Below are 13,892 nucleotides of genomic sequence, written 5' to 3'. Positions count from 1 at the left end.
GGTAACATGCGCACCTACTCACTTATCACACCCTCAAGTCAGACCTCTGTCAATTTTTGTATAGTAAAGAACCAAAAAACATATTAACACTAACCCTCCCGGCTGGGGCAGAATGAAACTCAACCTGCCTACAAGCAGATTGGCTGCAGCTGCTGATCAAGAAAACATTTCCAACAAGCCTGTTCAACAGAGGTCTATGGTTTAATAAAGGGGCCCTCCTGTCTGCCCTGAAACATGTAGCCACATTCCCTCCACTTCCTGTCATCACCCAGTTGAGAGAAGTGCTGTTTGGAGCCGCAGCCATCTTGCCATTTCTGGAAGCTGCTGATGCTTATGTTCCAACCTGAAGCCTGACAGCTGCACTTCCATCAAGAGCTCTGCTTCAACCAGCCTTATGCCTGCTGAGCTCTGCAGCTTTATGGTGATCCTATAGAGGTATTTTTGAGTCTATGACAAGCCTTGATCTACTTTTATCCAGTGAGTGCATTTTTTTTGTCTTTTAGTGTCCATTCACACTGGTACAACTTGTCAGGCGACTTGGTCAGCCTGACAAGTCATGCACCGTCGCTCCCACTGTGTAGTACAGGAGCCCTTCTAATAGGAGCGACACAAGTCGCCCTGACTTAGAAAAAGGGTCCTGTACTACTTGGGGGCGACCTGGAGGCGACTTGCATTGACTTCCATTATGTGAAGCCCATGCAAGTCGCGCCGAAATCGCGCTGCACGCGACTTCACAGGTCGCCCCCTAAGTCGGAGCGACCTAATGTGAACGGGGACTTATGATTTTCAAATAAATTGCTACACCTAGATGGAGGTGCCCTTTTCTGTTTGTTTGTTTTGTTGTTCAACAGAAGTCAATTGTTAGAACTGTCTGAACTACAATTATGGCCAGCACAAATTTAGACAAATAAAAAAACAAAATAAAATCATTACAAAGGACAAAACTTGCTATTAATCTGATATGTCCCTTGTGCTGCTGGCTCCTGGATTTCTTGCAGTCTTCATCCACGACCACCTTACCCCCACCATCGTAATGTTCTGGTGCAGCAGTGGTTAATAGTACTAATGGGCTAAGACAGGCACTCGTCAAGAGTGCCCGACTATGCCTGCCCTTTCTTCTTAACTCAGCCATTCATAGAAGCCATACTACAGCTTCTATGAATTAAACATGATCTATGAATGGAGATGATGGACCCTTCATTCCCATGCCAGTCCTCCAATCATAGATCACATTTCATTCATAGAAGCTGTAGCACCAGCTTCTACATTTGAGGAGCTGGGCAGAAAGGGTGGGCATTGTTGGGCATTCTTGATAAACGGAAGGCTTTATTGGAAGGTCTGCTTTAATAGGCAGTTCAATCCCCAGTTTCCACATGTAAAGATCAACAGTAACATAAAATCGATAGCAACCATGGGTACAACTTTTGCAAAAAGTATAGTCATTCACAAGTCCGTTCACCGCTGACTCTAACATACATTTTATCCCCATGGTATGATCCAAGTCTCTGAAGTCTATGAGAGAGACATTTTTCCAGCTGCTTCACTGATCAACAGTAATAGCAAAAGTAAAACTTGTTTGCTCTGTTTGGAAGGTTTTGTGAAAGTAATTCTGTCTGCCAAGACCTGGGATTAATGTGTATTAAAATATCCTTTACTGTTTGTTTTGTCGTTTCTATGGAAAAAGAAAATATAACAAACCCTCGACTTTTAAGGGATTGTGAAGCAAAGGTGAGCAATCTGATTTCACTTTGTATGTTCCACTGTTAGAAGATCCGCAGATCTGAAATAATTGTCTGCCGATCCTGATAAATACAGTCTTCTCAAACAACAAACTTACATTTGTGTGCTAAATTCAGGAAGACTTGAAGGACCATTCTTCAGGGACATGATTGTTCAGCCAGATTAGAAAATTGTCCAATCAGTACTGTTTTTCCTGCAGACAATACTGGAGCTGTAATACCAGGAAGGTATAATTTTTAATCTAAACTGGCCATACATTATAAAATGTTCTTGTTCAATTTCTTTTAGATTTTCCTTCAACTATGTAGTGCAAGAGCCTGCCTGATTGCATACAAATTGAAAGTGTTTAGGCTTGACCTTATATTATATGGTTTTGTTAAATCTAAAGGAAAATTGTATAATGTATGGCTAGCCTGAAATGATCCAGTATTGTCCACTCTCATAAGAACACCCCCCTCCCCCATTGATACTCACCATCACTGTGCTGCTCTTCCTGAGCCTTCTTTAACCACTTACCGACTGGACCATAGCCAAATGACCGCTACAGCACGGTCGGCTTATTCTGGGAGGGCGTACTATGATGTCCTCCCAGAATCACGCTTCCCGCGTACCCCATGGGCCACAGACACTGAAGTGTCCGTGCTCGACGGTGTTCTGCCAAAAACTCATACTTGCCGAGATCTCCAACCACGTTATTTCCGGTGAGTCTACACCAGGAATAATTGGAGATTTCGACCACTGGCAGCCTATACACTCCGGTAGATGCTATAATTAGTGCAGATTGTTAGTCCGCTTGCTAGTTGTCGCCGCCTTGGATGCGGCCATGTGCTCGAAATCTCCAATTATTCCTGGTGTACATTCACCGGAAATGATGTGGTTGGAAATCTCGGCAAGTTGGAGTTTTCGTCAGAAAATCGGTGCATCACAGATCGTGGTAAAGGGCCAATGACAGCGGCTCTTTACCACGTGATCGCTTTGTCCAATGATGGAGCGATCAGTTGTCAACATACCGACGCATGTCCAGTTCAGTTCTCTCCTCTCCTCGCACGCTGTACATAGTGATCAGTACAGCGTGCGAGGAGAGGAGGGAGGCTGCAGCTGCACTCACCCCCCTGCCTCCTCCATGCCCTAGTTATGCCTATCCATGCCTCATCTGTGTCACATCCATGCCACGTCAGTGCTCATCTGAGCCACATCGGTGCTCATCCGTGCCACATCAATGTCACCTCAGTGCTCATTCATGCCTCATCCTTGCCATGTCAGTGCTCATTCATGCCACGTCAGTGCTCATCCGTGTCGCATCCATGCCATGTCAGTGCTTATCTGTGCTACATCAGTGCTCATCTGTGCCACATCCATGCCACGTCAGTGCTCATCCGTGCCACATTTGTGGCACATCAGTGTTCATCCGTGCCACATCAATGCCACATCATTGCTCATCCGTGCCACATCAGTTCTCATCCATGCCACTACAGCGCTTATCAGTGCCCTAAAGTGCCTTAGAAAATTGTAATAGGTAGTCAAGAAATGACGGTGCTTCCTGCGTGTTGGGCCTCCGTATGTGGCCAGGCTGTAGAAAAGTGTCACACATGTGGTATCGCCATACTCAGGAAAAGTAGCAGAATGTATTTTAGGATGTCATTTTTGCTATGTAAATGCTATGTGTTAGAAATATCTTATAAATTGACAACTTTGTGTACAAAAATGCGTTTTCATTTTATTCCACATTTTCCAAAAACTTGTGGAAAAAAATGACATGTTCAAAAGACGCATTATGCCTCCTAGATTATGTGTTGGGAAGTTTGCTTTCCAAAATCGGGTCATTTTTTTGGGCGTTTCCATCGTCCTGTTGCTCCAGGGCCTTCAAAGTGTGATATGTTGTCCGGAAATTATATGTGTAATTTTTGCTCCTAGAACACCTGAATGTGCTACTTGGATGTTGGGCCTCTGTATGTGGCCAGGCTGTGTAAAAGTGTCACACATGTGGTATCGCCATACTCAGGAGGAGTAGCAGAATGTATTTTGGGGTGTAGTTGCAAGTATGCCTATACAGTGTGTGAGAAATAACTTTTGTGAAAAAAAAATCTTAATTTTGCAAAGATCAGTGGAAACCTATTACAACTTCAAAAAACTCACCATGTCTCTTACTAAATACATTGGAATGTCTGCTTTCCAAAAATGGGTCATTTGGGGGGTATTTGTACTTTCCTGGCTTGTTAGGGTCTCAAGAAATGAGATAGGCCGTCAGTACATCAGGTGTGATCAATTTTCAATGATTGGCACCATAGCTTGTAGACTCAATAACGTTCACTAAGAACAAATAATATATACTTATTTGGATTATTTTTTTATTAAAGATATGTAGCAGTCTAACATTTGGCCAAAATTTTTGAAGAAAAATTACTAAATTTGCAAAATGTTAAAAACGAAGCTAAGAAAAATGCATTTAAAAAAAAAAAAAAAGAATTTGGTCTTTTTTTATTTATAGCGCAAAAAATAAAAAACCCAATGATGATTAAATACCACCAAAAGAAAGCTCTATTTGTTTGGAAAAAAAGGACAGAAGTTTCATATGGGTACAGCGTTGCATGACTGAGTAATTGTCATTCAAAATGTGAAAGCACTGAAAGCTGAAAATTGGTCTGGTTAGGGGGGGGGGTTTAAGTGCCCAGTGGGTAAGTGGTTAAATACCTGGTGCCTTGAAGTATGGGGGAGTATGTGACCCGATCTCAGGATGCAACAGCCAATTGTGAGGCTGAACGCTGTCATGCAAGGTGGGGGAGGAAGACATAAACCCTGAGTAAGGTCAAATACCATCAGACACAGGGCTTAAAGTGATTCTAAAGCCACAAGGTTTTTTACCTTAAAGCATTCTATGCATTACGGTAAAGAAAACCTTCTGTGTTGCAGGAGCCCCCCCTTTATCTGAGACATATCCGATCCAGTGATGTCTCCCTCCTCATTGGGCAGATTTATAGCAGCGGCAGACATTGGCTCCCATTGGCACCCATTGGCTGCTGTCGACCAAATGCTGTGACAAGGGAGAGGGGGGCAGGGCCGAGTCGCTCGATCTGTGTCAATAGACACAGACTGGGCAGCGGGGAGAGCAAGCAGGCATGGGTGCTCCGCTGAAGAGAAGGGGCCAGGGGCGCCAGCGAGGGATCCCAGAAAAAGAGGATCGGGGCTGCTCTGTGCAAAAATATAGCACAGAGCAGGTAAGAGTCCATTCACACTGCCGCGACTTGTGAGGCGACTTGTGTGCCCTCAGGTCGCCCCAAGTCACTTGACATAACAAAAGCAATGTAAATCAATGAGAGCCGTCTTAATTGGCACTACTCAAGTCGCTCCGACTTCAGAAAAGGGTCCTGTACTACTTTGAGGCGACTTGTATCCGACTTGTCCCAATAGACTTCAATGGGAGTCGCCTCCAAGTCGGATCCTTATCTTATTTGAAGCGACTTGTGATCCGACTTTCCAGGAAGAAGAAGGAAAATTAACCAGGCATTCCCCACATTGCAGCCATGCCTACAGTTCCTATATACCATTATCTCTGCCTGGTCTGTGTGAGTGGCACTGGTGGACACAGATAAGTGGCACTGGTGGGCAGTGGCACTGGTGGACACTGATACGTGGCACTGGTGGACACTGATTCGTGGCACTGGTGGACACTGATTCGTGGCACTGATATATGGCACTGATATGTGGCACTGGTGGACACTGATACGTGGCACTGATATGTGGCACTGATATGTGGCACTGGTGGACACTGATATGTGGCACTGATATGTGGCACTGGTGGACACTGTTTCGTGGCACTGATACGTGGCACTGATACGTGGCACTGGTGGACACTGATAGGTGGCACTGATACATGGCACTGGTGGACACTGATACGTGGCCATGATACGTGGCACTGGTGGACACTGACTCGTGGCACTGATATGTGGCACTGGTGGACACTGATTCGTGGCACTGATAGGTGGCACTGGTGGACACTGATTCGTGGCACTGATAGGTGGCACTGATACGTGGCACTGGTGGACAATGATTCGTGGCACTGATACGTGGCACCGGTGGGCAGTGGCACTGGTGGACACTGATTCGTGACACTGGTGGACACTTAGTGTGAGGAAAGGGATATGCAGTGTAGTTAGGGTACTATATACCACTATTGTTAGATTCAATAATCTAGTTTCTGTAGGGAAAGTGTTAAGTGTCAGGGTAACAGTGTAGTTTAGGGTGAACTGACTCTGACTGCTATGCCAGGGTGACCAAACTCATCCATGTCAGGGTGGCCGCCATAAGAAAAAGATCATTTGTCTTAGAATTATTAATAGAGCAGGGTTGTGGTTCCGCTACACCTGGACGTTTTTGTTTCAGGCGTTTATTGGGCTTTTTTGTGGACGTCTTTGGAGGCAGGCATGACATCTGAACTTCTGTGTAGGGGTATATATACACACACACATATATGTATATATACACATACACACATATAGGTGTGAAAGGAGCGGAACCCTATCCCTGCACTACTGAAATTATTTGCAGGGATGGTGTTACCCTCCTTTCACACCTATATGTGTGTATGTGTATATATACATATATGTGTGTGTGTATATATACCCCTATACAGAAGTTCAGATGTCATGCCTGCCTCCAAAGACGCCCAAAAAATGCCCAATAAACGCCTGAAACAAAAACGCCCAGGTGTGACAGGAGCGGAGCCCCATCCCTGCTCTAATAAAAATTCTAAGAAAAATGATCTTTTTTTTCTGGTTCTGGGCATGCTACAGAGCTGAAACTTCACAGGTACACTTTTTAGACCCCCCCCCCCCCAAACACTAAATCCAAAGAAATCTCTTTTTTTTTTTTTTTTTTAATTTTTTTCAATAATTGGCTCTCTATCAAAAACAACAATTTTTAAGAACTTTTTGTTGGTGGGCAATGAGGAAATGACAACACATTATATTCTGATTGGCCAAATACAAAGTCGTACAAAGTCGTCTATCATACAAGTCGCGCTGAAGTCACGCTGAAGTCGCGCTGAAAGTCGCGCTAACAAGTCGCCCCTTATGAGGCGACTTAGAGGTCGCGGTAGTGTGAACCGGCTCTAAATATAACTTGTTTGTTATTTTAGTTTAAAAAATAAAACCTGAAGGTTTAATGTCACTTTATTAAAAGGTTTTGGACCCCTGGCTCAAACTGAGGAATGGAGCAGCAAGAGAGTGCAGAGAAGAATCAGTGGGTGGTTGTTCTTTCAAGAGAATCTGTTGCTTTTCCCTGAAAGACTGTCTCTTTTTTAAAGCAGATCATAGACACTAGTGGGTGCTCGGATTGAGCATATGCCTGCATCTGTTCTGGGCTTTTCCTAAACATTACAAGTCACAGTGGGTGACAACTCACGTTTAGGCCCATGTAGTGGGCACATTGCAAACATTTCTGATGTTGGCTTATCACAGCAAACATTAAAGTGATCAGACATGGATTTTTAACCTGCCACTATTTTTCCCAGAAGCACTTTGGCTGACAGCATGAACAGGCAGTCTCGTGGACATTAGATTATCATCCCATCCAGCAGAAGGGGAAGATTTAGAACAGAACAGGTTTGTGATAATGATAAAAGGGCAGCGTGTTGCTGATTAAAGCCTAGTACATACGATGATGAAGAATGACAGTACCTTTTTTTTTTTGCATGCTAGCTTTATATCAAAAATGAAGAGATTACTAGACTTTAAAAAGTTCTCGTACGGCAGAATACAACTTTAGAAGTGATGTAATGTGCTACATTGTATTCTTTAGTTTCCGAGCATGCGTTTTATTGCTCTTTTCTGATTTTTTTTTGGACAAATATTGTACAGATTAACCACTTCTGGACCGGAAAGTTTTACTCCCTTAATGACCTGGCCATTTTTTTGCGATATGGCACTGCATCACTTTAACTACTTCCCAACTGCCCCGCCGCAGATATACTGCGTCAGGCTGGCTCGGCTGCACGAACCGCCGTACCTGGGGGTCATGACTTCACTTCCGGGTACTGGAGCCCTAAAGGTGCCAGATTTTAAAAAAATGACAGCATTGAAAACAGCCAAACTTGGCGTTTTTAATGCTTTTAAGTGCAGAGGAGGGGTTTGGGGTCTTTTAGACCCCAGATTTCTTCATAAAGAGTACCTATCACTGCCTATTACTGTCGCAAGGGATGTTTACATTCCTTGTGACAGCAATAAAAGTTATCAAAAAATTTTTTTTAAAGGGACAGTGTAAAAATAAATAAAATAAAATAAATAAGGAAAAAAATAAAAAATTTAAAGCACCCCGTCCCTCCATGTTTGTGCACAGAAGCAAACGCATACGTAAGTTGCGCCCACAAATGTAAATGGTGTTCAAACCACACGTGAGGTATTGCCGCGATCGGCAATAATTCTAACACAAGACCTGCTCTGTAACTCTAAACAGGTAACCATTAAAAATTTTCAGGCTTCGCCTATGGAGATTTTTAAGTATCGTAGTTTGTCCCCATTCCACAAGTGTGCGCAATTTGAAAGCATGACATGTAAGGTATCTATTTATTCGGCATAACATCATCTTTCACATTAAGTTTACTGTTTTGTTTTTTTGTTTTTTTAATTTATAAAAGTGCATTTCTTCCAAAAAATTGCATTTGAAAGACCACTGCGCAATTACCATGTGACATAAAATATTGCAACGATCGCCATTTTATTCTTCAGGGTCTCTGCTAAAAACAGAAATATAATGTTTGGGGGTTTTAAGTAATTTTCTAGCAAAAAGTACTGATTTTAATTTTTAAGCAACAAATGTCAGAAAAAGGCATGAAGGGGTTAAAGGAAGTTGAGAAATAAAGGACTTTTCCATAACTCACTACCAGACCAGTCCACTAAACACCCATGTCTGTCCTCAGTCCTAGTGTCACTACTGTGTCTGCTGCGGCCACTGCCCTAGAAGATCCAGCCTGCCCTGCGTGAGACGGAGTGCGCTGGTGTCTGATGTCTGTCATTGCGCACACCTTCATTACGTGAGAGACGCTCCCAGGAGGAGACACTCCGCCTCCTCATACTCATCAGTTTGCACTACAGGCGGCAGTATGTGATAGTGAAATGCCACCCGTAAAGGTGCCGCAAACTGATGATACAAAAAACTGCTGAAAAATATAACCTTGGGTGTCAATTTGCTGCCCCTCTTAAAGTTTTGCCTGGGTCCAGTGGGACTCATGGTAGGGATGGCCCTGCTCCTGCATTCGGCCCGTGTGTACAGGGCTTAAGAATTGATAAGCTGCAATACAATACAGTTCTGCTTTTGGGTTTATTACCACTTTAAGAACAATGGAAGTCTTTAATGTCTAACACTGCCAATATACTTAACAGTATGACCTTTCAATATAAGGATAAAATTGTTTGAACAAAAGAATTTCAGCAGTCATCTGCACTAAATGGGTGGTTTGAACAAACATTTAGTCCTAGCAGAATATCCAGTTGAGTTGGACTAAAATGTGCTATAATTCATTTGTTGTTAAGTGTATGGCCAGTATTAGGGTCTATATTTTCTAAGCATTAAGGCAGACTTTTCAGCCAAGCTGACATTTCACCTGTATTGAATTACATATATACTAAAGGCACCACAATTATCTGCCCATCACAGATTTGGTGTCTTTTGTCACCACAAGGTGATGCTGTAAGTCAACGCACAAATACATTCAACACCAGCCTGCTGCTTTCTCTAGAGACAAACTCCAGAATGTAGACATTCTTTCACACTTACAGTGTAAGTTCACTTTTTTACAAAAAACTAAAAAGTGAACTAGCGCCATACACCCTCCGCAGCACCCCCCTCCATCCCGGTCTTCACTGCACTTACCTCTGTGGGTGATTAGCTGTCACTGCCCATGCAGCCAGTGCAGTAGTCTGGGGATTTAAAAGCCCCACTCTTTTCCCCCTTCTCTCTTTAGGGCTTCTGGGATGAATCAGAGTGATTCAGATTCAGGTCAAACTGGTGATGTGCCAGCAAACGTTCAATTTCCAGCTGTATACAGTATTCTAACTTAAAGCGGAGTTACGGCCACGAAAATGTTTTTTTCAATAAAAATACCCCCGGGACAGTCAGGGCTAGTATATTCCACAATGGATAGCCTCTGTACTGTCCCGGGTTGCACTTACATTTTAGAAGAAATACTTACCTTGAAAATTTCTTCTCCAGAGCTGCCATCTCGGATGTGAGCAGCTGAAGCCAGCGCGTCCTCTTCTGCGTCATCTTCCGTGTCCTCTTCTCCCAGAATGCGCCTGCACCGGCCCCGCTCGTCACTTCCGGTGCGGGCGCGTCATCCCTCCACAGCTTCTGGGCATGTCCAGAAGCTGTTTAGCAAGGAATGAGCGCCCGCACAGGAATATTTTTCTTCAATAACAAGGTAAGTAAACAAAAAAAAAAAAAAACGAAAATATCCATTTCTTTTTCAGGTGACCAAAAGCAAGCGGATGGCCCAAAATCGATTATGTCGATTTTGTGGCCGGAACTCCGCTTTAAGCACTTGCAGCACAATCCCATACATGTATGTGATTGTGTTCAAGTGGTTATACTGGGGTTTCTGCTGCAGTTGTATGCCATACCCAGGTTTTTCTTTTTTTTTTATAGCCAGCGATGCTCTTTAATCTAAAAGAAATCCTAGCGGCTGATTAGTGGCTGAATTGCTTTTACAGGTGGTAGGAGGGGATATCCGCCACCTCTACAGGTTCTCCCGTGTGATTGGGAAGCCCGGTATCCGATCCGGTGGTGCTGCCAGGTTATCATAAAGCTGCCCAAAGACCGGAAAGTCCCCAGGTCTTTTCTATAGTCTAGGAGGCTGGAATTCTTATTATGCAGAATATTGAAAAAAATGCGGAGCTGCGAACAAGTGACACAATGATTATGACTTTATGGGTGAGGGTGAGACAAATCTTGCCACTGCAGTAGCCAATAAAAGCAAATGCTAACAGTGATTCGCAAACCAAAACTGAAATAGCAATTCTGAGCAGAGTCAGGCTTTATAATTACAGGCTTGTCTTCATTCATGTTTTAAATACAAATTGTAAAGTATATGTATAGCCAAAACTTTGACAATTTTTTAAAGTTTTGGACAGAGTACCAAAGGGTTTTAAAGCACTATAAAGTTACCTTTTGTTTTATGTGACCCACTGGAGAGATTTACCTTCTCTCCCTGTCCTAAAGATGGAAATGGGAAGAAATCCCCTCAAAGTGAGGGGAATTCTCCCCTGAGACAGTTGTCACCATAACATTTGATCTTCCCTCACCTCTTGCTCTGATGACAACTCTTATATGTTTGACTTTGCCAAACTTTCTGTCTTGGTGACTATGGTCAGCAGGAGTGATGAGCTTGTGTTCTGGCTTTGGTTCAGTCCAAACACAAGTTTGTCTAAACCTGGAAGTTAGCTGTCATTGACCCAATATGGCCATATGGCTATATTAGATCAATATTGTTATGAGCATTCCTACTGCTTATATATATGCAGCTGCAGGGTGGGGAATCTCCAGTCCATAGCTCATTAGCTCAGCAATGACAGCTAACTTCCTGGTTGGGACCAAGCCCAAACTCATCCAGAGTCACCAGGACAAGTAAAAGGGTGAATTCTAGGCCACAGGCAGAAAAAAACATTATTGAATTACTGCAATAGAATTTTAACAATGCGGTCAGCAGCGCAAGCTATAATGCCAATTAATAACAATAATCAGACACATTAAAAAAAACATGTCAGAATACTGTGCAAAAATTATCATTATAGTGCTCTTGAGAAATAAATTAATGGTTGGTGCAAAAAAAGGGAAGAGAAAGCACCCCCCCCCTAAAACCAATGTGCACATAAGTGATATATTGCAAAATGCTTGTCTAATAAATATATAGATAATATTTATAATGGAAGACGTCATGTTTATGATGAAACGCGTCAAGCTGGGACGCACGTCGCCTCGTTTTGTATTAGCTAGAACGCATGCCGCTGCTGGCTCTTCTGGTGTTGTACCGCTCTCCGGTGTTGTACAGGAAACTGCACGGGAGCATTTTTATCACTTTCTTCTTTTAATTTTTTTTATGTATTGGCCCTACAAGGGAATACTTTTTATCCAATAAATAGGTCTAAACGATACTATGCTACGAGGAGCCTGCTTCCCCTTTTTTTGTGTTTTCTCTTTGGGATCATCATAAGTATTATCTATCCTGCAGAGGAACTCTATCAGGAGGACAAGCTGGGGACCTGCATATAGGTCACGGAGACCATTTAAGCTTGCTTGGATCTCTACTTTCCATATGGTAAGAGGGATCAATACCATACGGTGAGTGGGAATTTCTGTCATATTCAGCACGGAGGGTGACACCATCACTATACCCAGGATAAATCTGTTTTACGCATCTGGCCATTGTGGCAGGAAGATTGCGTCTTTTTTGGGTTGATATCTTTAAAGGATCCAGTACACAATTATTGTTGGACATTTCTTTGGACATTTATTATATAAACATTTTGCAATATATCACAATATATTGCAATATAATGTGCACATTGGTTTTAGGAGGAAGCTTTCTTATCCCTTTTTTTTTTTTTTTGCATCAACCATTTATTTATTTTTTTAGAGCACTATAATGATAATTTTTGCACAGTATTCTGACGTGTTTTTTATAATGTGTCTGACTGTTTAATAATTAGCACTAGAGCTTGCGCTGCTGACCGCATAGTTAAAATTCTATTGTGGTAATTCAATACTCTTTATATGCCCAGTAGTGGCCTGTAGCAGCAAGAGCCATAATAATTATATACTTAATTTTAATTTTATAACATTTCTTTGGCGCGATTATATTTATAAAAAGCTAAAAAATATGATGGAGGTTTTAACCCTTCACCACTTTATCAAAAAAGAAAAAAGTTTCTTTTGCGTACACTAAGATAATGTAATAATATAAAGCACCATCCTTTGGAGGGTGTTAGGAACTGCATGCAAGACCCTTTAACAGGTTGCCCTGTTGTAACTGATTTCCCACAGCCAGAAGGGAGCCCATCGCACATTTTACTTACTGTTGCGTTACAGCTGTCCTTCTCTGTTTGATATTTGTTCTGAGACTCTTCACACTCGGACAATGTTATGTTTTTTGTCTGTAAATTCTTATTATTCGCACTTTGATTCTGCTGAACTTGTACCAGTGACCCGTGGCTGGTGTTCGCATGTTGAGAACTTGTCACCATCTGCCTTGTAAACGAAGATGCTGGCCAAAAAAAACAATCTTCAGACTCTGCTAAGATATCTTCTATTAGCTTCAGATCTGGGTCAACTGGTACGAATCTGTTCTTTTCAGTTAAAGCAGCGCTGTTTCCTTCTGCAGATGTCTCTTTGTTATTGTCCTCTTTCTTCTGTTCACAGGTGACCGTTTTCTTGCTACCTATTGGTGCAGCAGGCGGTTCTAGCAATTGATTGTTACAGATCTTGATTGCTCTCCTCTTGCTCTTACTGCTGCCGCTGCCCATAACGGATGGAGGTTGCTGTCCTGTTTTAAGGGACAGGATCTGTGACTTTACTTCTTGCAGTCTGTCATTTCCCTTCCATTTTTTGCATCTCTATAAAAACCAGAGGAAGAGTTAAATATTTCCATCATCTTCATCATCTCCTAATGAATCCTTGTAGATAAAATGCTTAAAATGAGCATTTCTCAATTTGCGTATACAGTCCCATCACCTCTTTCTCGTGCTGCTCCAGGCTTCCAAGCTTCTTAGTCACACAACCCCTTAGAGTTAAATATTAAGTCAGCCTGAAAGAGAGGCACTTTGCACTGAAGCCAGAAGCTGCAGTAAAAAGTTAACTCGGAGAGAAGAGTGTTGGCCCAATAGGCGGAGCAGGGAAAGGATCCTAAAATAATACAGCATGGAAAATGTGAAACCTAGGAATCTCAGTTTTAAAAGAAAGAGGAAATTAGGTGTAACCTGAAAAAATGCAGAAGTTAAAATAATAACCAACATGTAAAACATCCATAAATTCTTAAAAAAACACACATTAAAACTATATGGAAGCCACATGGCAAGCTGCCAATACATAAGTCAATATTTTCATGTGATAAAAACAGTTTTAGAGCAAATCGTGTTATAATTTCAATATTTCTAGAGCTTGAATTT

The 13,892-nt window shown here is 42.3% G+C and overlaps 1 protein-coding gene across 1 annotated transcript in view; it reads right to left on the bottom strand.

The window, feature by feature from the left end:
- Window positions 1-13,553, bottom strand: part of LOC309549222 (uncharacterized protein) — a 29,093-nt gene extending 15,540 nt beyond the window's left edge. Inside the window, exon 1 of the mRNA XM_082249337.1 lies at window positions 12,804-13,553. Coding sequence (XP_082105463.1) covers window positions 12,804-13,250 — 447 coding nt within the window. The 5' untranslated portion in view covers window positions 13,251-13,553. The remainder of the gene's footprint in view (window positions 1-12,803) is intronic.
- Between the last annotated feature and the right edge of the window lie 339 nt (window positions 13,554-13,892).

This window comes from Pelophylax lessonae (assembly GCF_965119305.1).
Source record: "Pelophylax lessonae genome assembly, chromosome: 3".
NCBI classification, from domain to species: domain Eukaryota; kingdom Metazoa; phylum Chordata; class Amphibia; order Anura; family Ranidae; genus Pelophylax; species Pelophylax lessonae.
The sequence above is the reverse complement of the archived record's forward strand: the minus strand, read 5'-3'. Positions and strand labels throughout refer to the sequence as shown.